The 25,024-nt window shown below is 43.7% G+C and overlaps 1 protein-coding gene across 2 annotated transcripts; it reads left to right on the top strand.

Moving 5' to 3' along the window:
• The first annotated feature begins 3,528 nt into the window (after positions 1-3,528).
• LOC129631823 (ATP-dependent RNA helicase DDX19B) lies at positions 3,529-20,370 on the top strand. Of its 2 annotated transcripts, XM_055553074.1 has the most exons (12): positions 3,529-3,736; positions 10,529-10,577; positions 11,441-11,494; positions 12,694-12,829; positions 13,106-13,198; positions 15,310-15,412; positions 15,974-16,088; positions 17,670-17,847; positions 18,202-18,439; positions 18,981-19,143; positions 19,586-19,777; positions 20,077-20,370. In XM_055553074.1, exons 1-12 carry the CDS (start codon positions 3,680-3,682, stop codon positions 20,136-20,138), a joined length of 1,440 nt encoding a protein of 479 aa, XP_055409049.1. In that variant the 5' UTR covers positions 3,529-3,679; the 3' UTR covers positions 20,139-20,370. The 2 variants fall into 2 exon arrangements, with proteins under 2 accessions (XP_055409049.1, XP_055409050.1); XM_055553075.1 differs by lacking the exons at positions 10,529-10,577; positions 11,441-11,494 and having other exon boundaries at positions 3,544-3,736.
• The last annotated feature ends 4,654 nt before the right edge of the window (positions 20,371-25,024 follow it).

The raw sequence follows: 25,024 nt of genomic DNA, 5'->3' as shown, positions 1-25,024 counted from the left end.
ATTTCTGAGTGTTAGACAAGATCCCCCTTTCCAGCCCTAGAAGTCCCCCTTCCTGTAACATTTTTGTATAAAAGAGAATACTACTGGGGCTTCCTAGATGGTTCAGTGGTAAAGAATCTGCCTGTAATGCAGGAGACCCATGTTCAATCCCTGGGTCAGGAAGATCCCCTGGAGAAGAAAATGGCAACCCACTCCAGAATTTTTGCTTGGGAAATCCCATGGACAGAGGAGCCTGGTGGGCAGCAGTCCAAGGGGGTGCAGTAGAGCCAGTCAGTTGACTTAGCAACTTAACAACAAACACAGATATAAGGTCAAGCTCAAAAGCTAGTAAAAAGTCACTTAACTTGACAGTAAAGTATTAATAACCATCTTCACACCTAACATCTATTAAGCATTTAGCATGGAGAAGGCAGTGGCACCCCACTCCAGCACTCTTGCCTGGAGAAGCCCATGGATGGAGGAGCCTGGTAGGCTGCAGTCCCTGGGGTCACTCGCTAAGATTCGGACACGACTGAGCGACTTCACTTTCCCTTTTCACTTTCATGCACTGGAGAAGGAAATGGCAACCCACTCCAGTGTTCTTGCCCGGAGAATCCCAGGGACGGCGGAGCCTGGTGGGCTGCCGTTTATGGGGTCCCACAGAGTCGGACACTACTGAAATGACTCAGCAGTAGCAGACACTGAATCTCACAACCCCCTTTCAAAGAGTTACTTTATTACCTGCTAGTAACAGTCCAGGAACCTTAGGCACACAGGCGCGCAGTCGCAATGCTTGCTGCCCCCTCCTCTGATTGGCTGGTGAGACAGGCTTCCATGCATCAGCCAATGAGGCTCTGGCTGTGAGCGGCAGTTGGCAGAGGTAACCGCCATGCTGAGCGGCGATGGCCGGGGCTGCTGGCCGGGTACGCGGCCGCGCCTTAGGGCGCTTTCGGTTCGCTCTGCCTGTGCGCGATGTGAGTATCTCTGAGCATAGGTGTGAGAGCCTCTTCCCCATATTTAGGTGTCTCCTTCTCCCGACCCCCCCACGGGGGCGGGGAACAGGAATAATAATAACAGCCGGTATTTAATCAAACGTTCGCCACAGACCAGGCACTGGGTAGAACGCTCTTAACCTTGTGATGTTGAATCCTCGAACTGTGATATGGGTGTTTACCATAATTTCAGAGGAGGCAGGATGCAGGCGATTGAATTTAAAATCCCTGGAGTCCTCGCTCCATCCCCTACTTTGGAAACTAGTTGCCTTCTTAGCAGGAGTCTCACACTGTGCAGGTGTTGAAGGTGGACATAGAAAAGTCTAGATTCCTGAGGCTTGTTAAGTTTGTTTTTAAGAAAAATCTATACACACTGAAAGCATTTATGGGGAAGATAAGCACTAAAATCCAGGAGATTGTCTCTTGGGATGGCAATGCAGGGGATTCATTTGAATCTTAACTGTTGTCTGTTACAGAATTCCCTTTCCTGTTTGTCTGAAATACAATTTTAAAAGGAAAACACACACATGAAAAATAACTTTCAGAGGATGAACTGTACGCAGTTTCCTCCCAACCCAGACTTTAGAGCCTCTCAGTAGAAGCAGCCACTGATACCACTTTTGTGTGTGTATTATACATTTTCTATAGTATGTACAAGCATATTTGTGTTTGTTTTGTTTGCACAAGTGAATTCTATTGTATACAGCCCTGCACCTTTGATGATTTACCTTTAAACTCATTAAACTTAAAGGTTCTTTAACCACTTTTACTCCTGTGATCAATATAATTTGGCAAAAGAGTCCCAAGGTTGCTTCTCACATAATGAGATGTAGATCATGGCCTGCCATATGCATATTTACTTTTTTCTTCCTGCACATCCTCATCTGCAGGGTCCAAAAGAATCTTCTCCAAATTAACTCTGTAAAAAGTGTTGGAGAAAAAGAATCCTGGCACGAAGAGGACAGCAGGAACTGATTTACCCTTTTCGAAACATTTTTACTTACACTTTACATGTAAAATTCCACATAGAGCCCACTATTATTTGAAATTAATTTGTTGTGGTGCATGAGTGGCAAAGTGGGAGAAGTAGGGATTCATTTCTCAGGTTTCAGAGAAATTGCCCAGCTTCTTTCTAGTGAAGTAACAAGGAAATGTTTGATCCCAGTTAAACTGTCACACTTAATCCTTATTTAATCCTTTTTTCTTATTTTACCTCTTCTTAAAGCCCAATATATAATCTTTATTCCTTTTCAAAAATGCTCCCAATCATAGAATGCTTATGTGAGAGAGCTGGGATTCTAGCCCAGACAAAGCTAACTCTAAAAGTCACACCAGAATGGGGTGTTCCCTCGAATGAATTCATTTGCTCATTAAGCTGCTCCACGCGGCTCCTTTTTCATCAGCCTCCTACCAACTTCATCGCTAATTCTTGTTATCATTCCAGAAACTGTTTTCGTTCCACAAACCTACTTGCTCTTTGTCTCTGATATTTTACCTGGAACACATTTCCCCAGCACCCTCGTTGAGTATTTTTCAAGGTTCAGTTCAGTTCAGTTCAGTTCAGTCACTCGGTCGTGTCCGACTCTGCGACCCCACGAATCGCAGCACACCAGGCCTCCCTGTCCATCACCAACTCCCGGAGTTCACTCAAACTCACGTCCATCGAGTCGGTGATGCCATCCAGCCATCTCATCCTCTGTCATCCCCTTCTCCTCCTGCCCCCAATCCCTCCCAGCATCAGAGTCTTTTCCAATGAGTCAACTCTTCGCATGAGGTGGCCAAAGTACTGGAGTTTCAGCTTTAGCATCATTCCTTCCAAAAAACACCCAGGGCTGATCTTCAGAATGGACTGGTTGGATCTCTTTGCAGTCCAAGGGACTCTCAAGAGTCTTCTCCAACACCACAGTTTAAAAGCATCAATTCTTTGGCGCTCAGCTTTCTTCACAGTCCAACTCTCACATACATACATGACCACTGGAAAAACCACAGCCTTGACTAGAGGGACCTTTGTTGGCAAAGTAATGTCTCTGCCTTTCAATATGCTATCTAAGTTGGTCATAACTTTCCTTTCAAGGAGTAAGCGTCTTTTAATTTCATGGCTGCAGTCACCATCTGCAGTGATTTTGGTTAGATTCCTGTAAGTGCTGTTGCCACATAAGTCTGTGGGACAAAATTTTAAGCAAACGGTGTTTGAGACGGCTGATTCCCAATACGTTAGCTAACACCTGGACATTAAAAATTTACCAACCTGAAAAGGGAAGGAAAAAAAAAAATTTGCTTGCTTCAAAATCATTTTGCTCACTATCCGTAATGGTTTTGTGTACTGGTACATTCAATGTATATGAGCATCTTCTATATCACTGTGCTGGGGGAAAATGTGGTTTTGCTCTTCGGTTGGAGAGCCAGTTGACAGGAGCTTAGGCACTTTAAGATACTACCTTAGTCTACGGTTCTGGACGTTGGATAAGAAACTTAAGAGCAATGAAGAGGTGGAGGTTTGAAGGCTGACAAAAACGGCAGCCCAAAGAGGGCGAGGGTTCGGCGGGCCGGCGCGGACTCTGACGTCACTGGGGCGCGCCGCTTCCGGTCCCTAGCTCCGGAGCGAGTGACTTCCCCCTCCCCGGGGTTGGAGTGGCCCCGGATTGCTGATCGCGCCGCACAAGCTGCCTCGTTCGCTAGCCCTTGAGTCCCAGCCTGTGCCCGTGACCATGGCCACCGACTCGTGGGCCCTGGCTGTGGACGAGCAGGAAGCGGCTGCCGAGTCGGTGAGTTGGTTTCAGCCGTGAAAGGGTCAGGGGGCCAGTTTTGGCCGGGGATCAGATCCTGGAAAAAGTCACTCCCTGGGTTGGTCTGAACCGGGATGGGGTGCTTGTGGGGATGGAGCCTGGACCCTGAGCTGGCTTTGTTTCCCCACCCGCCAGCCTCCCCCGGGTTACGTAAGCACAGGTGAGCGCTCCCTTCGGCAAAGAGCCAGCCGCCCGCCTGTCTTTCTGGAGTCAGGATTGCACTTAACGCCTTGAACTGTAGTAATCACCTATTTAGGTGTCATTTTCCACTTCCCCATTCTGAGCTGCTTGTGTCCAGGAACCATAGCTTACTCATGTTTGTGTGCTTCCTCAGCTTGCTCATTGATGATGAATGATCAACTCAGTGGGCCGGGCAGTCAGTAAATCCTCTCGTGATCAGCTTAACTTTGTTGTGGGCCTCACACACAGTAAGCAAGATATATGTTAAACGCTACTGTGTAGAATTAATTTTTCCCGCCTAAACACTCGCATTATGATAGTGCTTTGAACCCGCTTTTTTGGTACCTTAGTTCAGTTCTGTCGCTCAGTCGTGTCCGACTCTTTGCGACCCCATGAATTGCAGCATGCCAGGCCTCCCTGCCCATCACCAATTCCTGGAGTTCACTCAAACTCACGTCCATAGAGTTGGTGATGCCATCCAGCCATCTCATCCTCTGTCATCCCCTTCTCCTCTTGCCCCCAATCCCTCCCAGCATCAGAGTCTTTTCTAATGAGTCAACCCTTCGCATGAGGTGGCCAAAGTACTGGAGTTTCAGCTTTAGCATCATTCCTTCCAAAGAAATCCCAGGGCTGATCTCCTTCCGAATGGACTGGTTGGATCTCCTTGCAGTCCAAGGGACTCTCAAGAGTCTTCTCCAACACCACACTTCAAAAGCATCAATTCTTCGGCGCTCATCTTTCTTCACAGTCCAACTCTCACATCCATACGTGACCACAGGAAAAACCATAGCCTTGACTAGACGGACCTTTGTTGGCAAAGCAATATCTCTGCTTTTTAATATGCTATCTAGGTTGTCTGTGAATTTCTGGAGAACAAAGACTTAGTATTTTTTTTTATAAGTGATTAAGTTTCATATGCACCTAAGGAGTCAGTTTTTTCCTCCCCAAAGAAAACTGCTGTTTCTCTTGACATTCATCTACGATATTGACCTCCTTGTTCCCTGAATTACATGCTTGCCTTGCTACTTGTTCAGTTTTCTGTTTTAGGTGCTTATTGATTTTGACACTTTGGTCCATCCTCCTTTTCCCACCACAGAATCACACCTTCCTATTCCTCATCTTCCACTGTGATTTTAGTTAGATCAGTTTCCTGTGTTTATATTAATAACTCAAATATTTTTCCTCTAGAACTTTTTCCTTGGAATTTATGTTTTTGTTTTGTGCTTATCACCAGTTCAACCCCAGGCTCTTTGCTAATCGTCTAAGTTTATCTCAAGATGTCCCCACACACCAAGTATTCTTTCAGTTTCATTTCTCCAAGGTCTTGTAGCCTGTTTTGAACTGTACTAATTGCCCCAGTTTGTTTTAGGGGCTGGAGGGGAACAGGGCAAATTTCTCTTTGCCCTCATTCAGGGGACTTGCCCCTCTTCTCTTGTACTGGATCCTTTCATTTCTTCATCCCCCTCTACTTCTTTCTTGATTTGGTGGAGTCATATATCATCTTTCTGAAGGTGTATAGGAAGTCAATTTTTTAAGATACTGCCTTTCTGAAATTAGTTTATTTTGCCCTATCACTTGAATAATAGTATTGCTAGGTGTAGCATTAATTGTAGGTTGGAAATTATTTTCCTGACAATTAAAAAAAAATTTTTTTTTTTTAATTTATGTCTGTGCTGGGTCTTCGTTGCTGCTTAGGCTTTTCTCTAGTTGTGATGTGTGGGCTTCTCATCACCACGGTTTCTCTTACCGCAGAGCATGGGCTCTAGGGTGTGTGGGCTTAAGTAACTGCGGTTTGCGGGTTCAGGAGTCGCAGCTCCCGGGCTCGGGTTCTAGAGCACAGGCTCAGTAGTTGTGGTCCCTGGGCTCAGTCGCTCCATGACATGTGGGATCTTCCCAGATCAGGGATTCAACTTATGTCTCCTGCACTGGCAGACAGATTCTTTACCACTGAGCCACTAGAGGAGCCCCACCTGCCAAATTTTAAAGACATTGTTCTACTGCCTTCTGGATTTCTGTATTTGTTGTTGAGATGTCTGAGACCATCCTGATTACTGATGTGACCCCCTTTTCCCTTTATAAGCTTGAAGAATCTCCTGTTTGTCTCCAGTCATCAGAAAATTCATGATAATGTGTCTTGATATGAGTTTATTTTCATTCTTTTTATTAGGCATGGGGTGGGAACTTCATTCTGAAAACTCTGCCCTTGTGTTATGGGAAGTTTTCTTAAAATTTTTCATTGTTGATTTCTTCTCCTTTGTTTTTATTTTCATTCCCTCATTTCAGACTCTTATTAGATGAATGTTGAATCTCATTAATTTAAAAAATTTTTAAAGTCAAGTTTATTGTGATATAGTTTAAAGTAAAATTCCCCTTGTGCTACAGTTCTGTGAGTTTTGACAGAGGCATACAGTCCTGTCACCACCACCACAATCAAGATAGAGAGCATTTCCACCACCCTAAAAAGTTCCCCCAAACTTTTCTTGCATTCACTTTCTTGTCTCTACCCTTCTCTGGCAACTGCTGATCTGTTTTCTGTCATTTTACTTATACCTTTTCCAAAATGTAGTATAAATGGTATTATACAGTATGCAAACCTTTTGAAAAATCTGGCTTTCAGTAGTTTGTTCTTTTTGTATTGCTGGGTAGTATTCCATGTATGGGTGTACCACAGCTTGCTTAACCTTCTGTTGATGAACATTTGGGTATTTTCTAGTTTGAGGGTATTTACGAATAAAGCTGTTATATACATTAGGATATACAGATTTCGGTATGGACTTATGTCTGCATTTCTCTTCGGTTCAGTTCAATTCAGTTCAGTCACTCAGTCGTGTCCGACTCTTTACAACCCCATGAATCGCAGCACACCAGGCCTCCGTGTCCATCACGAACTCCCGGAGTTCACTCAAACTCACGTTCTCTTCTGTAGATATCTAGTAGTGCGATTTGTTGGGTTATATGTTAAGTGTATGTTTAACTTTGTAAGTTATATACCAAACTGTTTTCCAAAGGGCTGTAGCATTTTGTATTACCACCAGCAACATGTGAGAGCTCTAGTTGCTTCACATTCTCAGCAGGACAGCATGGCCAGTTTTTCCCTCCATTCTAATAGGTGTATAGTGATATCTTACGAGGTTTTAACTTACGTTTCCTTAATGACTACAAGGAGATCCAACCAGTCCATCCTAAAGGAAATCAGTCCTGAATATCCATTGAAAGAAATGATGTTGAAGCTGAAACTCCAATACTTTGGACACGTGATGTGAAGAGCTGACTCATTTGAAAAGACCCTGATGTTGGGAAAGATTGAAGGCGGGAGAAGGGGACGACAGAGGATGAGATGGTTGGATGGCATCACTGACTCAATGGACATGAGTTTGAGTAAACTCTGGGAGTTGATGATGGACCGGGAAGCCTGGTGTGCTGCAGTCCATGGGGTCCCAAAGAGTCAGACACGACTGAGCGACTGAACTGAATTGAATGACTAATGATGTTGAGCATCTTTTTATGTGCTTTGCTGCCTCTATAACTTCTTGAAGTGGCTTTTCAAATCTTTTGCCAATTAAAAAAAAACTGATTGATGATTTTAAAAAAATGATTGTTTTCTTATTATTGAGTTGGGAGAATTCTTCATGTATTCTGGATACAAGTCCTTTATCAAATATGTCATTTGCATAAATATTCTCCCTGACCGAAACTTAACATTTAAATTTTCTTAACAGTACTTTTTGAAGAACAGACACTTTCAATTTTGGCTAATTCTAATTTGTCAATTTTTTCATGATTAGTTCTTTCTGTGTTCTAAGAAGTATACCTTACCCAAGTCCACGAAGTTTTTCACCTGTATTTTCTTCTAGAAGATTTATGGCTTTAAATGTCACATTTATGACTATGATCCATTTTGAGTTGATTTTTTTATGTAGTAGGAAGATTGGATCAACATTACCACAGTCAATTTTAGAACATTTTCATCATCCCAGACCCCCTATTTCTCCTCGGCCCAGCCCTTTGTAGCCACTATCTGTTTTCTGTCTCTTTAGGTCTGCCTATTCAGGATGTTGCATATAAATGGAATAAATACGTGCTCTTCTGTGGCTGGCTTCTTTCACTGAGCACATTTTCAGGGTTCATCCATGTTGCGGCATATATCAATACTTCATTAATTTTTGTTGCCAAATGATGATATATAGATATGCCACATTTTATTTATCTATTCATTGGTGTCCACTGATGGGCATTTGAATTATTTCTACTTTTTAGCTATTATGAATAATGTTGGTACAATCATCATGTACAAGTTTTTGTATGAACATACATTTTCAATTCACTTGGGTATCTATCTAAAAGTGGTATTGCTGGATTATATAGTAACTCTGTGTTTAAGTTTTGAAGAACTGCTATACTGTTTTCCAAAGTGACCGCATCATTGTATCATCTTTATTATTTGTTTTTTGAGATTAGTATTACCTATGAGAGGCTCTATTGTGTAGAAGTTAAGACCTAAGACTTTGTAACCAGACAGACTTGGATTTGTATTCTGAGTCCCTCACTTAGGAGTTGCATGACTTCTGGCAAATTACTGAACTTGCTGTGCTTCAGTTCCCACATCTGTTAAATGGGGATAAACAGAGTACCCACCTCATTAATTTTCGGACATGCCTGAAATAAGTGCTGTGTAAGTAGTAGCTATTATTGTGGTTGTAGTTTTCTATAATTCAGTTTCTTTGCAGGAATCTTTTAAATTACTAGTTCATGTTGTAGAGATTAGCTGAACCTGGATAAGTTTTGTACATTTACTTCATCATGCACAGGTGAATTATAATAGATCCCAATATTCTAAAACTGAACAAAGGAGTAAAGACAGCTGTTGCTTCTGTTTTGTGGAGCTGCCACTGAGCACCTGCACAGGAGTGGCGTGATGCAGGTGCCTGTGCCGCGTACAGCGCAGGCTGTGGTTGTTCAGGCGCTAAGTCACGTCCAGCTCTCTGCAACCCCAGCACTGTAGCCCGCCAGGCTCCTTTGTCCATGGGATTTTTTCAGGCAAGAACACTGGAGTGGGTTGCCATTTCCTCCTCTGGGGGATCTTCCTGACCCAGGGATTGAACCAATGTCTCCTGCAGTGGCAGGCAGATTCCTTACCACCGAGCCACAAAGGAAGCCCTTGTATTTTAAATATTCCTCTAGCTCCATTTTTTACTCATTTAAAAGTCTTCCCCCCTTCTTCCTCTTCCCTCCACCCCAACACCAAAGTAGACAGACACCAGAAACTCCCTTTACAGTTTCCATCAATAGAAGTGAAGTTCCTCCATTCCCAGCTAACCACTCATTAAAAGCTTTTTCATTCCTCTCTCCACTTAAAAAACAGAAATGAACCTCAAGACATAGAAAACCTGTGCAGGCGGTGCTTTAAGAAGCAGCCATTTGATAACGGTGATTTTCATTCTTTTTCCCTTCTCTCCATGATGTCTTAAGCCCTAGTTTTAATATTTTGACTAGAGCACCTGCTCTGTCCTTAATCCAAAGGTAAACTAAAAACAGAAATATCCCCTGACTTTATGTTCTGTTCTAGTCTTTCCTTTTTTTTTCTTTTGGCTTTATTGAGGTGTAATTGACAAATTTTTATAATAATAGGGGAGATAAGTCCTTCTAGGATATCCCTAACAGTGTTTGGTCAAAGTCCTACTAAATCTTTCTTTAAAATGTCTTTCCTCTGTTCCCTTCCTTTCTGTTCCACTTGATCCTGTTCTGTACCTTGATTGCACAGTGTGCCATGGTGCTGTAGGCTGTTCCCAACTTAAATACCAGACATCCAGCACAAGGCAGCCTGAACGAGAGGCTGCACCTCAGCCTGCTGTGGCCCTGGGGCCTGAACCAGCCTGTAGCCTAACTGATCTGCGCCCACAGATGCTTTTCATCACAGACCTCCCACCTCAGCGTTCTCTGTTTGAAGAATGACTGCATTTTCCAGTATCTCTTTAAATTTTCTCGTTTGAAAAATGAGAGTGACAGCTCACATGGTATTCTATTGAGAGATGGTGAGAAGGTGTGTAATCAGTGCATTAAGCAAACTCACAAACTATAATTATTTCTAGGGATTGCAGTTAGGAAGTGTGGATTTTGAGCTGTTGTGTAACCATTTTTTTCTACTGCTGTTGTTAACTCATGTCCAACTCTGAAACCCCATGGACTGTAGCACACCAAGCTTCCCTGTCCTTCACTGTCTCCCAGAGTTTGCTGAAATTCATGTCCATTGTATCGGTGATGCTATCCACCCATCTCATCCTCTGTCACCCGCTTTTCCTCTTGCCCTCGATCTTTGCCAGCACCAGGGTCTTTTCCAGTGGCTCTTTGCATCAGGTGACCAAAATGCAGGAGCTTCGGCTCAGTACTGCTGTACTTGTGGGATATTTTGTTTATTCTCTAACGTTTAGTAAACAAAAGGAGCCCAGCAGAACGGCCTAATGAATATACCCTAATGAATAATAGGTCACGAGAGTGGTCGATTTCTTCCCAGCTTCACTGAGGGAGGCACTATTGACGCAAAATCTTTTAAGTGATTTTCCTGACACTTCTCCCCCCATATTCTCCATTTAGTTGAGCAACTTGCATCTTAAGGAAGAGAAAATCAAATCAGATGCCAATGGTGAGTGACTAAATGCTATTTTGAAAACAAAAAATGATTTCCTTTAGTATTTGTTTTAATATAACAACTGGGAAAAAAAAATTATATACGTACCAGACAGGAGGCAGGCAGATACTGGGAGTTATTTGATTTGGGAATCAACAAACTGGATTGTTTTGTTATGCTTCATATAAATATGAGGATACCTAATTGGCTTATAAATTATTAAATATATCACTAACCATGAAAATATACTGCCAATGATTATTTGTTTTTTAAAATATTCCTGAATTTGAGATGAGATAGACAAAGTATGAGCAACCTGAGGGCTAACCTGTTGTAATTATTGTAAAACCATATCTACAAAATCTAAGATGTCCATTGAATTTTTGTTCATGTATTTAAAGTTGTAAGGGAGAAATTGTAACATTTACCTTACTCAGATCTTTTTCTGTATATCTTTATATAACTACAACACTGAATATATGTTTCTATTAATCAACAGTTTATACACATAGACTTCTAATGGCACTGTGGTGTGTATATTGATGAACTATGATCTGCATAGGTATTCCCCTGTTGAGCATCAAAGTCATGTAATCATCGTTCTATAACATTTGAGAAATATTGATGCTGTGAGGGATTAATAGTTTTTGAGGTACAGTTAGAGGACTTGGACTAGGAAAGAACTGAAAGTAAGCATCAGTTTTCATACCTTTGTGTATATAGTAACAATAAAATGTTTTTATCTGTGGCTTGGTTTCCTCATTTATTTTTTTGCTCCCCAGGCCTTTACATTTCTAGTGTCTCATAGAATTTGAACTGTCTCAGCTCTTGGGTATGGGATGTGATTTTGAATGACGGCCGCTTTGTGTCTGATAAAGGTGCTGTTGTCAAGACCAATGCTAATGCAGAGAAGGCTGATGAAGAAGAGAAAGGTAACCTAGCCTAGAGTTATGTATACGTGGAGTTCTACAGTCTAAGAGAATGGAGTGTTAGGAGGTTTCATTTTTGCACCGTGACTTGGCTAGAGTTTAATGGAAGTCATAGTGCTAGTGTTCTCTCCTAACTCAGTCAGTAAATCTGCAATGCAGGGGATCCAGGTTCTATTCTTGGGTCGGGAAGATCCCCAGGAGAAGGAAATGGCAACCCACTCCAGTATTCTTGCCTGAAGAATCCCATGGACAGAGGAGCCTGGCGTGCTACAGTCCCTGGGGACACAAAGTCAGACACGACTTAGTGACTACACCACCACCACAGTGCTAGTAAGAATTCATTGGTAAGGGGGTTCTAGGAGGTTTATACCCACCTGCCAGTGGACTTCCCTGGTGGCTCAGACAGGAAAGCGTCTGCTGCATTATAGCGGGAGCCCAGGGTTCAGTGCCTGGGTTGGGAAGATCTGGAGAAGGAAATGGCAACCTATTCCAGTATTCTTGCCTGGAGAATCCCATGGATGGAGGAACCTGGTAGGCTACGGTCCATGAGATCACAAAGAGTCGGACACGACTGAGCGACTCACTTTCTTTCTTTTTTTCTAAAGGGATTCTAATTCTTTACATTATAGAGAAATTTTACTTTGAACAGATGATAAACTTTAACAGCAGCAGGAAATATTCCCAGAATGATTACCTTGTACAGGTCTTTATAAAAGAAATTTTAACTTGCATCTCCATTTTCTAATAAAATTATATTTGATGATATTTTGACAATTTAACATAAATAACAAGATGCAAACAGCTTATCCAATATCAAGATACAGACTTTGTCAATTTGCTTTTTTTCCCCCATTATTGTGATGGGGTTTTTAAACTCATGATTTTAAAATTTATATTGGTTACATATTGGAGAGTAAATGTTTGGGTTTTGAGAGGAGGAATCAGTAACTTCAAGAAAGGATAGTTGTTAGGAATAGAGTTCTGGAGAAGAATATGAGGCCCCAACAGATGATATGAGTGTCATAAACTTTGCTTTTAATAAACTATTTTAATTATGCTTATAAATCAGAACTAAACTCTACCTTGAATTAGGAGTCCCAGTACAAATACATGTTATTGCTTAAAATACTAATGGCAGCTGAATTCAGAGATCATGCTGGATTTCATGGACTTCTAAAAATCTTGATGCTTTTTTCCTACAGAGGACAGAGCCGCCCAGTCCTTACTCAACAAGCTGATCAGAAGCAACCTTGTCGATAACACCAACCAAGTGGAGGTCCTGCAGCGGGACCCCAACTCCCCACTCTACTCAGTCAAGTCCTTCGAGGAGCTTCGGCTGTGAGTACTTTCTGACTCTCCCCTTTGTGTTTAACTAGAAATTTTAGGCCTGTTAACATGTATTTTTTCATCACTACAGAACATTTTTAGCTAATACAAGTTTAATAAAAGAATTTAGCTGTTTTGGGTTAGTAAGTAAAATTTCCTGGTAATTTGTAAAAGCTTTAGCTACACGCATACATCGTGCCCTATTCATAGTTTTAGTATTGTTAGCTAGATACTTGGCTTCTTTCTTCAACCAGAGACTGTGATTTTCATTTTAAACTGTTTTTCTAGGAAACCACAGCTTCTCCAAGGAGTCTATGCCATGGGCTTCAACCGTCCATCCAAGATACAAGAGAATGCATTGCCTTTAATGCTTGCTGAGCCGTATGTGTCCTGATGCACCTCTATCCCATTTGTGACTTTTTTTTTTACTTTCATTATTAAAAAAAAAATATATATATATACATGTTCATTTTAGAAAAGTTAAAAACAGTAAAAAATAAGAAAAGAAAAAATTTCTTATCTCCCTCCTCTCCACACTATTAATATTTGGAGTAGACTTCTAGATGTTTTACTATGTAAACATGGATTTGTATACTTTTTGCTTAAAGGAACCATATAAAATGGTTAAATACTTTTTTTGATATGATAATTATATGATAATACTTCTATGTTGGTAAATACATGTACATTTATACCATTTATATACACCATGATTTCATTATATGGGTAAGTAAAATACATGTGTCAAATGTAGATGACAGAAACTAAACAGGGATTGAGGCGATCAGAACAGTACCATTGCTAACACTGTTTTCTGGGCAGTGCTGCTCACATTTTCAGAGGCATGTGAAACTCATGGGACTTTATTGAAATGCAGATTCTGGTCTCAGTGAGTCTGAGGTGGGGACTGAGGCTCACCATTTCTAAGACGCTTCCCAGTGTTGTTGGTGCTGCTGGAGTCAGACCACACTTTGAGAACAGGGTTCTAGAACATAAGGAGCTTTTTATAAAAATTGACCCCTACATGACATATGATTATATAAAATTGCATAAAATCCTAAATCCTGAAAACCCCTTTCCCTATTTGTCTGAAAACAGATATTGTAGGTCTGTATTCTCTAAAAGTTTTTTATGTCCTGTGTCACAATAGTGATATTTTTTCAAGATGGTTAATGTCTTTTTGTTTAAATAACATTTTGAGCATACTTAAAATGAATAAATGGAATATTTATTATACTGTTTCTAATTGCCACTTGTATTTATGAATCTTGATGCTTTCATAGATGCTCACTGTTAGACTGTCAATGTTAGAAGAGCTCTGAGGATTTTCTAATACTTGTCCTTCATTAACTTATTTATTGAAGACTTGGTTTGTGACACATACTGTACTAGGAACTTAGATACATTAGTGAACCCAGCAGATGAAAATTCTTGCCCACAAGGAGCTTACATTCTAGTTTGGAGTATAGATTTATTTTTATTAAAAATAAATATACAGTATGTTTAAAGGTGATAGATTGTAAATATAATTAATGCCACTGAATTGTATACTTTAAAATGGCAAATTTTATGTTATATATTTTACCACAATTTTTAAAAAATCATTAAAGTCATATACCAAAAAGACTGACTTATATACTTTAAATGGATGAACAGCATGGTACATGAATTACATCTCAATAAAGCTCTCTTTTAAAAAGGTGGTAAGTGCTAAGGAGAAAAATAAACAGAGCATGATAGGAGGGGATTGGGAAGACCAAGATTGCAGTTTTACCCCCAATGTTTTATTATGGAAGTTTTCAGACATACAACAAAGTTGAAAGGCTTATAGTGAACACCTATATATTGCCAGTTCCCTATGCTTTATCATGTATCGGCCCACCAGTACCTCTTGTTTTTTAAGGCATTTCAAAGTAAGTTGCAACTTTAAATCACGTAGTTAGGGTGGAATCTCATTAAATAGGTGATATCTGAGCAGAGACTTGAATGAGAAGAGAGTTGGCATGCTGCCACAGGGACAGCCGTCCCAGGCAGTGTCTCGCTGCTGCAGAAGCCCGAGGATGAGAGCGCGGCTGCTATGTTCTGAGCAGCTCTGGGGCAGCTGTGGTGGTGGAGCAGAGTGAGGGAGCTGGCAGCAGATGAGAACCGAGAGCTAGCAGGGAGCCTCATCAGGTGGGACCTTGTAGGGCATTATAAGAATTTTAACTTTTACTCTGAATGCAATCTGGAGTGAATGGGGGAGGTTTTTGAGCAGAAAAGAAGAATCACTCACTGCTACGTCAAGAGTAGATAAAAGATAAGAAGTGCTTCAAATTCCACCATAAAATCTTCTATCTGTGAAGCAAGTATATGTACTCTACTACAGAAGCCAAGGCCGCCTCCTGTCAAGCCAGCTGAGATAGTCATTATTTAATTAAGCTTTATTCTTCATTTTTATTCACTGAAAGAATACATGAGATTTCAACTCCTGAACAGTTTGTGTTCTTGTGCAGCCCACAGAACTTAATTGCCCAGTCACAGTCTGGTACTGGTAAAACAGCTGCCTTTGTGTTGGCCATGCTCAGCCAAGTAGAACCAGCCAACAGACACCCCCAGGTAAGGGCTCGGCGAAGCTGAGTTTTCTACTCATAACTAGAAGGGAAATGCCATTTGATGAATTAAAAGATGAGCTATGTATTACTTTTTATATCAACTAGAACCCCTTAAGTTGAGCACAAATAACATGGTTGATCTTCCAATAACAAAAAATCCTTTTTCCTTTCCAAAGACATGCCAGTCCTAGGATAGTGCTTACAGGCTATGCTCCTTCAGCTGTAGGAAAAAGCTCCTTAATCTCTATCATCCATTAGGAAGTTCTGAGAACCTTCTGAGTGAGAGAAAAGGAAGGTTATCTCCAGCTGGAATTTCAGATCCCTGCTCACATGTGGTTTTTGGTACTCCAGTGGCCAAAAAGCTGTTCTCAAGTGTCTACCCAGCCAGAGTTCTGACCCCTGAGAATTGTACTTCCGACTTTGCAGCTTAAACAGTCAAATGGTGTACACTCTGTATATTCTTCCCTTCAGCCTCAGCTGGAGGAATCATTAAGTCCTAATAGTAATTCCCCATTGCATAACAGTGAGTGTCTTGAATTCTCTCTCTGCACTCTTTCCCTACCAGTGTCTGTGCCTCTCCCCAACATATGAGCTTGCCCTTCAAACGGGAAAAGTGATTGAGCAGATGGGCAAATTTTACCCTGAACTGAAGCTAGCTTATGCTGTTCGTGGTAATAAGTGTGAGTATGAATATGTGATCCTAGTTAATTAAGGTAATAACTTTTTATTTTGAAAAATCCAAAAACATATGCAGTAGTTGAAATTTATAATAAACACATGTGCCTTCCACCTGGATCTGAAAAGTTAACATTTTGCCATATTTGCTTTATGTGTATTATGTGTATCTTGAGGGGGATGGTGAATCATTTGAAGGTAAATTGTAGGGGACTTCCCTGGTGATCAGAGAAGGCAATGGTACCCCACTCCAGTACTCTTGCCTGGACAATCCCATGGACAGAGGAGCCTGGTAGGCTCCAGTCCATGGGGTCGCTAAGAGTCAGGCACGACTGAGCGACTTCACTTTCACTTTTCACTTTCATGCATTGGAGAAGGAAATGGCAACCCACTCCAGTGTTCTTGCCTGGAGAATCCCAGGGATAGAGGAGCCTAGTGGGCTGCCGTCTATGGGGTCGCACAGAGTCGGACACGACTGAGGCAACTTAGCAGTAGCAGTAGCAGTCCCTGGTGATCCAGTGGCTAAGACTCTGAGCTCCCAAAACAAGAGGCCTAGGTTCAATCCCTGGTCAGGGAACTAGATCCCACAAACTGCAACTAAGTCTGCATGCCACAACTGAAGATCCCACACGCCACAGCTGAAAAAAAAAAAGGTCCCACATGCCACAACTAAAAAGATCCTGTGTGCCACAACTAAGACCAGGGTAGCCAAATATTTTTAAAACGAAAGAAAATTGTAAACATCGTGACTCTTTATTTCAAAGTAATTTAGTATGCATTTCATAGTAAGAACATTCTTCACCATACCGACAATACCCATATCACAACCAACAAAATTACAGATTCTCTGATAACTAGCATCTTTTCCATTTTAATTTCCCCCCTAATTGTTCCAGAAGTGTTTATGGTTTTTTTGTTGAACCAAGACTGAGTCAGTGTATATGCATTACATTTGGTTGTTGTATCTCTTTAGTTTCTAGCAGTCTAGAACACTCCCTTCACATCCTCACCCCCACCCCCCCCCATATGTTACATTTGACATTTTGAGCAGACCAGTTGCTTATAAAATGTTACAAATTCTGGATTTGTTTAATAGCCTAATTTTTAAAATGTCACTATTAGAGTAAAAATGTTCTAGAATGATCATGGCAATTAACTCTGGGAGATATTTTTATTATTTTCTTTATCCACTCTACTTTTGCTTGTTTCACAACAAACTAACTTTGAAAAAGTCTACTTGTGGGAAAATGCAAATCCAGGCCAGGCAGAATAATGTTGACAGAGAAGAAATACATGTATGAAATCCTTGAAAGAGGTTGACGATTATAGAGAATGTAAAAGAATACTACTGAAGAGGTTTTCATCTCATGGTTCATGCCTTTACCAAATCTTATCAGCATTACTGTCTGTTTTTTGTGTGTATGTCCATCAAATACTATAGTGCTATCCTGACCTTGCCTTAAAATATTAATGCAAACATCAAAACAATTGCTTTAAAATACATCATAGCTTTAAAATTGCTTGGAGAGTGAACCTGGCTTTGCCATGGAAATACCCATGAAACAAAACACATCTTGTCTCCACAGTGGAAAGAGGTCAGAAAATCAGTGAGCACATTGTCATTGGCACCCCGGGGACCGTTCTGGACTGGTGTTCCAAGCTCAAGTTCATCGACCCTAAGAAGATCAAGGTGTTTGTTCTGGACGAGGCTGACGTGATGATAGCCACTCAGGGCCACCAAGATCAGAGCATCCGCATCCAGAGGTAGGGCCTCGAGCCAGGAGGGACTTCTCGGCTCCCGACCTGCAGTTCCTGCTCCTGTTCCCTCACACTCCCCTTCTTGCCCCTGCCAGGCTTTTCGCAGCTCTCAGGGGCATTTGTTTGATGGGCCATTTATTTCCATGTCAGCGCTGAGCACGCCCCCTGCCCGGGTTAAGGAGGGAGACACTCTCGGTCACCCGTCCCTGCCCCACGTCTGCTCCCCTTTCCTCCCCACAGCTGCTCCCCACTGCCCCTTCCTGGGGACGCAGGTCATCAGGCCTGGGGAGGCTGTGCCCTGGTCCTTCCAGGGAAAGCCCGGGTCAGGGTCATGCTGGACACCTGGGCCTCCCCTTGCAGGATGCTGCCCAGGAACTGCCAGATGCTGCTTTTCTCTGCCACCTTTGAAGACTCTGTCTGGAAATTTGCTCAGAAAGTGGTGCCCGACCCAAACATCATCAAACTGAAGCGTGAGGAGGAGACACTGGACACCATCAAGCAGTATTACGTCCTGTGCAACAGCAGAGACGAGAAGTTCCAGGCCTTGTGTAATATCTACGGGGCCATCACCATTGCTCAAGCCATGATCTTCTGCCATGTGAGTAGCAGCAGCAGCAGGAGGAGGCGGTGTCCTGTGGGGGTGGGGGACCCCCTGGAGGATGTGGCCCCGCTCCTCCCAGTCAGTCAGCTTCACTTATTGCGGGGGACTATGTTAACTGCCTGTGGCTGGAAAGGAAATAAATCAGTCCCAGGACCTAGTCTCTCAGGTTGTAATGAGTTGTAAGGGGAAGACTGAAGACCTAACCTTCTCTTGTCCCTACTTCTTAGAGATTACTTGGGGGGAAAAATTCCAAATACCTTCCAATGAAATAATTTTAAAGTATTAAGAATGTAGACTATTTCAGAATGAAGACCTTTGGCTCAAACCACAATAACACTAAGATCACTGATATATTTTATCCCCCTACAATCATATGGTTAAAAAATATTCAGAAACTTTAAGCCCATCTTGCTGACTGAACTCAGTAGAGCATTCATGTATGTTAATAGCAAAAACGCCACTTTTCTGCAGGTGTCTTCCTTTTTTTTTTTTTTTTTTAAACAGGGATCTTCATTTAAAACAATTCTTTTCACTCCAGACCCGCAAAACAGCTAGCTGGCTGGCTGCGGAGCTCTCAAAAGAGGGCCACCAGGTGGCTCTGCTGAGCGGTGAAATGGTGGTGGAGCAGAGGGCTGCAGTGATTGAGCGCTTCCGAGAGGGCAAAGAGAAGGTTCTGGTCACCACCAACGTGTGTGCCCGCGGTAAGCAGAGACTGGGTCCTGGCCCGCCAGGCTCGGGGCAGCAGAGAGATCTTCCTGTGTGGGAGGCTGCGATGGTTTGAGGGAGATGCTGTTTTGTGGGCCAGCCTGTGGGGCTCCCTCAGTGGAGGAGAACGTCCACAGAAGCCGGGAGCCCTGGCTGGTGGCCAAGGACGGCGCCTGCTCTTGTGGCCCCAGTGCCGCATCAGCTGCTTCTCCAGATCCTCGGATCCAGCAGAGGCTGCGCGACTGATGCCGGAATTTGGCCAGCACCGGGACGGTCCCGTCTTCTCCCTCTGGGTTCTGCCACCTGTCCGTGTCCCAACACCAGAGCTGGCCTGTCGCAGACCCTGCCTTCCGCCTGAGCTTGGTGAGGGTGGGCCTGACTGGGCGGCGGCGATTTCTGTCTCCGTCCTCACTCCCGTCCAACTCTTCCCTCACGCAGGTATCGATGTGGAACAGGTGTCTGTCGTCATCAACTTTGACCTCCCCGTGGACAAGGATGGGAACCCGGACAACGAGACCTACCTGCACCGGATCGGGCGCACCGGCCGCTTTGGCAAGCGGGGCCTGGCCGTGAACATGGTGGACAGCAAGCACAGCATGAACATCCTGAACAGAATCCAGGAGCATTTCAGTGAGTCTCGGGAGAGCCCCCTGCCGGGGCCAGGTCACAGGGCCGGGCGGGGAGCCGGGAGCGGGTGTCGCCATGGCCCCGAGACGCCCTTCCCCAAGACAGGAGGTTCTCCCCGCACCCGGAGCGCTCAGGGCCGTGTGCCCGCCCAGTCCCGGGCGCCTCCGGGGCTCAGGGAGGCCTGCGGCGGGGGCGGGCACGTCCCAGGGAGCCCCGGGTCCTCCCCGCCTGCTGCCCCTCCCCTGCCTGCGTCCCCTGTGATCTGTGCGGGGCTCTCTCTGAACCCGCCTCTCTTCCCTCAGATAAGAAAATAGAAAGACTGGACACGGATGACTTGGACGAGATTGAGAAAATAGCCAACTGAGCAGCTCCTGCAGTCGCTGTGCCGGCCCCGCCCGGGACACGAGTGCTTCCACGGCGCAGCCTGACCATCCCGTGAGGATGACGGCACGAGTAGACAAACTGCCTACCTCATCTGAAATTACGTTTGGACTTGACAAAAATTGTGCAAATGATGGGGGAAGGTAGAAAAAAAAAATTGTTTATGCAACTTTTGAAGATTAGGCGTGAATACACAGAAATTTACCTTTTGGAAATTGTTTTTTGGCCAGTGTTTTCCCCATCATAACCATAATCCAGATGTTGTGGCTGGTCGTTTGCTGAGTCTCAGTGGCAGCCCAGCCTGTTGTCTGCTTAGAAGTGTTGAGGCCAGACTCCAGCCCTTATAGAAGTGACAGAGTTGAGGTGAAGAGCAGAGAGACCAAGTAGGTTAGGTTGTAAGCCAGTTACCATATTTGGCGTGTGGTGTGAGGCAGCAGAAGAGACGTGTGAGTTGCTGCTCTGAATTTGGGTTGGGACAGCTCATTTGAGTGTTTTAAGCCCCTACTGTCTGATGGCTACAGCAGGAAGGGATTTGCTAAGCATGACCCAAAATGCCAACCTGGCATCTTCGGTGTATACAAGTCTGTTGCAGACCATGGCCTATTCTCAGCAGCTACGATCTGTGTAGAATGCACATCTGATAACTGGCGGATCCCTTGCCTGTGCTTGAACAGTCCTTTGGAGAAGCCATTGTGAAGAATTAGTGGTAGTCCTAGCTTGCCACACAGCCTGACCTTTCAGCATCTTTTTTACATCCCTAATATCACCTTGACCTCTTAGCAGCTCTAAGCAAATAATAGGTAATCTGGTTTGGAGAAACAGTGACCATTGTGTTTCAAGTTGCTAATGGCCAGGCTTAAGGCAGGTCCAAAAGTGACCAGCAACAGTCACAAATGCTTGCTTTGCCTCTAGATTGCAGAAAGCAAGTTTGTTTGTTTAAATCAGAGCTGGGGAATGGTTTCAGAAAATTTGCCATCTTGATTATAAAGGAATTCCAAGTGTCTGCATCCATGGTGCTCAGCACACAAACAGGAGCAACTGAGAGACACAGTGGACTCAGCCATTTCTCTTTCTTAAGGCCTCTGCTCCATCCTCACTTGGCATCTCATGCATAAGTCAAGAGTAAAGAATAGGAATGGACACCTCCTCATACCCAACCAAAGCTGTTGGTACCCAGAGTGACGGAGCAGAGATGACATGAAACTGAAGTGCAAGAGCATATGAAACCCTGGCCAAGAGGAGTCCCCTCCAGCTCTTTGACAGAAGGGCCCACTTTGTCTAGAATCAGGCCTGCGAGAGGGATTTTCCGTAATGAGAACTATTTGAATCCCAGGCCTGTCTTATAGGCATTTCTGTGTTTCAAAGCCAGATTTGTCTCCTGGGAAGGGAAGGGGCCAATGCCAGCCCCCAGGTGTCCTCTAATCTGACTTTAAAGACACTGCAGAGAACCACGGACTACCAGTCTTGTCATGTTCCCCTATAGGCACTTGACTGTGTTGAGTCTTTGTGCTTCTGGCCAACTTTGAACCACCTTGGGAGTCTTGTAAGAGAAGAAATTTTACACAAAGTCCTGCAGACCAACCCTGAAATAACTTAAAGGCAATAATTAAAGGAGTACAGACTCCTCCTGAGGCTGCAGCCTGAGTACACCCCACCTTCTCGCAACACAGATGACCTATCTACTGAGTAGCCCCAAATCTGAGCAGGAAATGGGAAGGGATGTGCTTCAGACTCTCCAGCAGTAGGAGTACATGGGTATCTGAGAGAAATCTAAGTCAACAGTTCCTTATCTGGGGGCTTGGACCCCTAAGAACTCACCGGATGGGTTCCATGGAGTTTGTGCAGTATTTTGAGTTTAAATGTGTTTTCCTGGGGAAAAACTCCCAAAAGAGTATGTGTCTTTTTAAAAGGTAATAGTCACTTTATGGATGGCTCTAGAAGGTCCCCCCAGTGTCACTGCCATCCATACTCATTCCTGCCAGTGCCTGGCTTCAGGGGGGTAATGGGTCACAGCTGTCTGTGACCTTGTGCCATTTTGAGACACCAATGATGTAAAAATGTATTGAGCCCTTAATGAGCTTCAGTCCCCAGAGTGTCTTTCGCTGTTTTTAGTAAGTTCCTATTTATGGAATGATAAACTGTGCCCTAGAACAGAGAAACTTGCTTGAAAAAGATTCTGGCCCAGTGTAAAATTCTGGATATGTTCATTATCCATAAACAATAGTATGATTTTACTGATTTTTTAGAGCGTTCATTGACTATATGCATAAGAACTAATGAATTGTTAATGTATTCTTTATTGATGCTTAATGGAACTTAATTTGATGCATTCATGTTACTAAGACATCATTTCTGAGTACAAAAAGCAGCAGCATGTTTTCATTGCTGGTACTGGTGAAGATTTATGTATTATTCCATAGACTAGTCACCACTTGATAGAACTATCCCATTTCAGAGTTGACACTGCCCCAACGTGAGCAGCTGGGATGTCTCCACAGGCCAAGAGCCCTACTCAGTTGCCAGACGGCTCCTTACCTTGATGTTTTTCTTGCTGGTAAACCGGAGGCTGCTGGCTAATCAGAAAGAAGGCCGATGCCAGCAATACCTACTTACTGTTGTTATTCCAAGAAGAAATTTGTGGCTCTTAAAATTTAGGCACACTAGGCAGAAATAATTTTGGGGAGAAACCCAAAGGGAAGGTTTGGAAAGAACAGATGACATCAGGGTTGAGTCACAAACGAATGACTCATGAAGTCAGGCCTGTCACCTTCGCCAGGAGGGACTGGCCCGTCTTCTTCTCCAAAATCCTCAAGCTATTGTAGATTTCAGGGACTCTTCAAGTTTCTCTTGATCCTGGACACAGATAAAAGGTACTCAGGAACCCCCTGTACTTTATCTGACTTTGCTTTTCCGCTTGAGAATAAATGTTCCTTATTCTGTTGACTGACTCAGGTTGCAGCATCTTCTAAAAATGACACAGTGGAGAAGGGACCTGAAGGGCTGATGCTAGGAGGCTCCAATACCCAGAAGGGCTGTTCTGCCACTATTATTCAGCACAGCAAGGGGCTTTTCCTTAGCCTTAATTGTACAGTGGAGAATAGGAGTAGGTGGAGAAAAAGAATATTATATGAAGCCTGAGAGTGGTGGCTGTCTGGGATGTCAGCTGCTCAGATGAGACACTCAGTCTCTGCTTTATCCATATCTTATAGGCAGAGGTGCTTGGGTGGCAGATCTCTTATGTAGCCCTATAGCCAGCTTTTTCCAGAGGAAGGAGGGTCAGAGAGGGGGGACTATTTAAATGGAACTCTCCTGGAAGTACTACTACACATTTTGTGAGTCTTTACAACTGTTACATCCTCATCCATAGGCTTCCCATATTGTTGGAATTCTGCAGTTGGAGAAATGCCGAATAGTCTTAAGTTAGCTTAGACCCTGGTCTAGATCACCATTGACATCTGGGTCTACACTGGTCCCTAACAGTGTTCCTGCTTCTACTTGGATTTTCCTCCAGTTCATTTGTCACACAGCAGCCAGGGTAATGTTTGTAACATTTGAGTCTGATTATCCCACTCTCCTCCTTAAGTCCTCCAACCCTTACTTTCCATTTTCCTTAAGTGCAAACTGGGTAACATGTTGTGTGTGTGTGTGTGTGTATATACCCCTAATACTTTATGTACTAGGTATTCCTCACTTGCTTTACTTCCCCCTGTACTCGACGCCAATTCCATCCTCACCGAAATTGCCTTTTGTGCTGGGATACGCCTTGGTGAAGTCAGTGATCCTGTGCATTTCCTTCTCCAATTTCTCATTTTGAGGCCATTATTTCCTCCCCTAGCCAGCCCACTTTGAAGCAAGAACAAAAATTCACAGAACTGGCGGCACTTATGGATGAGGCTAAGAATGTTTCACCTCCAGGATTCTAGCTAAGATGGGCATGTGGAAAGAGCCAGTAACTCAGGCTGCAGGCACTCAAGAGAGCAGAGTGGAAGATCAGAGGATAATTTCTTCACGCCACCCCAGGGCGCCACCTGCGGCCAACCTCCTGTTCAACAGTGCTGAAAGCCCCTCACCCTTGACAGAGCACAGGAGAGCTGGGCACCCAGTGTGGGGAGAGGAGCCTGGACGGAGAACCTCTCCCCTCTGCCAAGTGACCAGGTGCACCAACTGCTCTAGTTACTCCTCTGCTTGGAACTCTTCTCCCAGTTCTTCCCTCCTTCGGTCTCACTCCTGCTAGTCCTCCTCTTTCAATAGTAAAAACCGCTTCTTCAGTGTGCCTCAGTGCCCTGTCCTGATCTCTAGGGTGCCCTGTACTGGTGTCTGTACTTCCCTTACTGACATTACTGTCAGGCAACATTCTACATAAGGACTTGCCTCGTGGTCCAGTGGTTAAGAATCTGCCTGGCAGTGCAGGGAACACAGGTTCGATCCCTGCTCTGGGAAGATCCCACATGGTGCAGCGCAACTAAGCAGATGCACCACAAGTACTGAAGCCTGCATGCCCTAGGGCCTGTGCTTCACCACAAGACAAGCCACTGCAATGAGAAGCCCACGCACCGCGACTAGAGTAGCCTCGCTGGGGCACAACTACAGAAAGCCCGCACAAAGCAATGATGACCCAGAGCAGTTAAAGTAACTCATTAAATAATAAAGGTCTTCATAGAGGCCTTCCCTGCTGGTCCAGTGGCTAGGACTCCACTCTCCCAATGCAAGGGCCCCAGGTTTGGTCCCTGGTTGGGGAACTAGATCCCAAACGCCACAATTAAAGGGTTCGCATGCTGCAACCAAAGATCCTGCATACTGCAACTGAAAGACTTCACATGCTGCAATGAAGACTGAAGATCCTGAATTTTTTTTTTAAATGTCTATACA

This window comes from Bubalus kerabau, chromosome 17 (assembly GCF_029407905.1).
Source record: "Bubalus kerabau isolate K-KA32 ecotype Philippines breed swamp buffalo chromosome 17, PCC_UOA_SB_1v2, whole genome shotgun sequence".
Classification (NCBI taxonomy): Eukaryota; Metazoa; Chordata; class Mammalia; order Artiodactyla; family Bovidae; genus Bubalus; species Bubalus kerabau.
Note: the sequence above shows the minus strand (reverse complement) of the source record. Positions and strands in the feature narration are given on the sequence as shown.

Coding starts and splice junctions, on each gene's coding strand:
- LOC129631823 (XM_055553074.1), top strand. CDS start 3,680: ATGGCCACCGACTCGTGGGCCCTGGCTGTGGACGAGCAGGAAGCGGCT. Junction 12,830..13,105: donor TCCTTCGAGGAGCTTCGGCT/GTGAGTACTTTC, acceptor CTGTTTTTCTAG/GAAACCACAGCTTCTCCAAG. Junction 13,199..15,309: donor CCTTTAATGCTTGCTGAGCC/GTATGTGTCCTG, acceptor GTTCTTGTGCAG/CCCACAGAACTTAATTGCCC.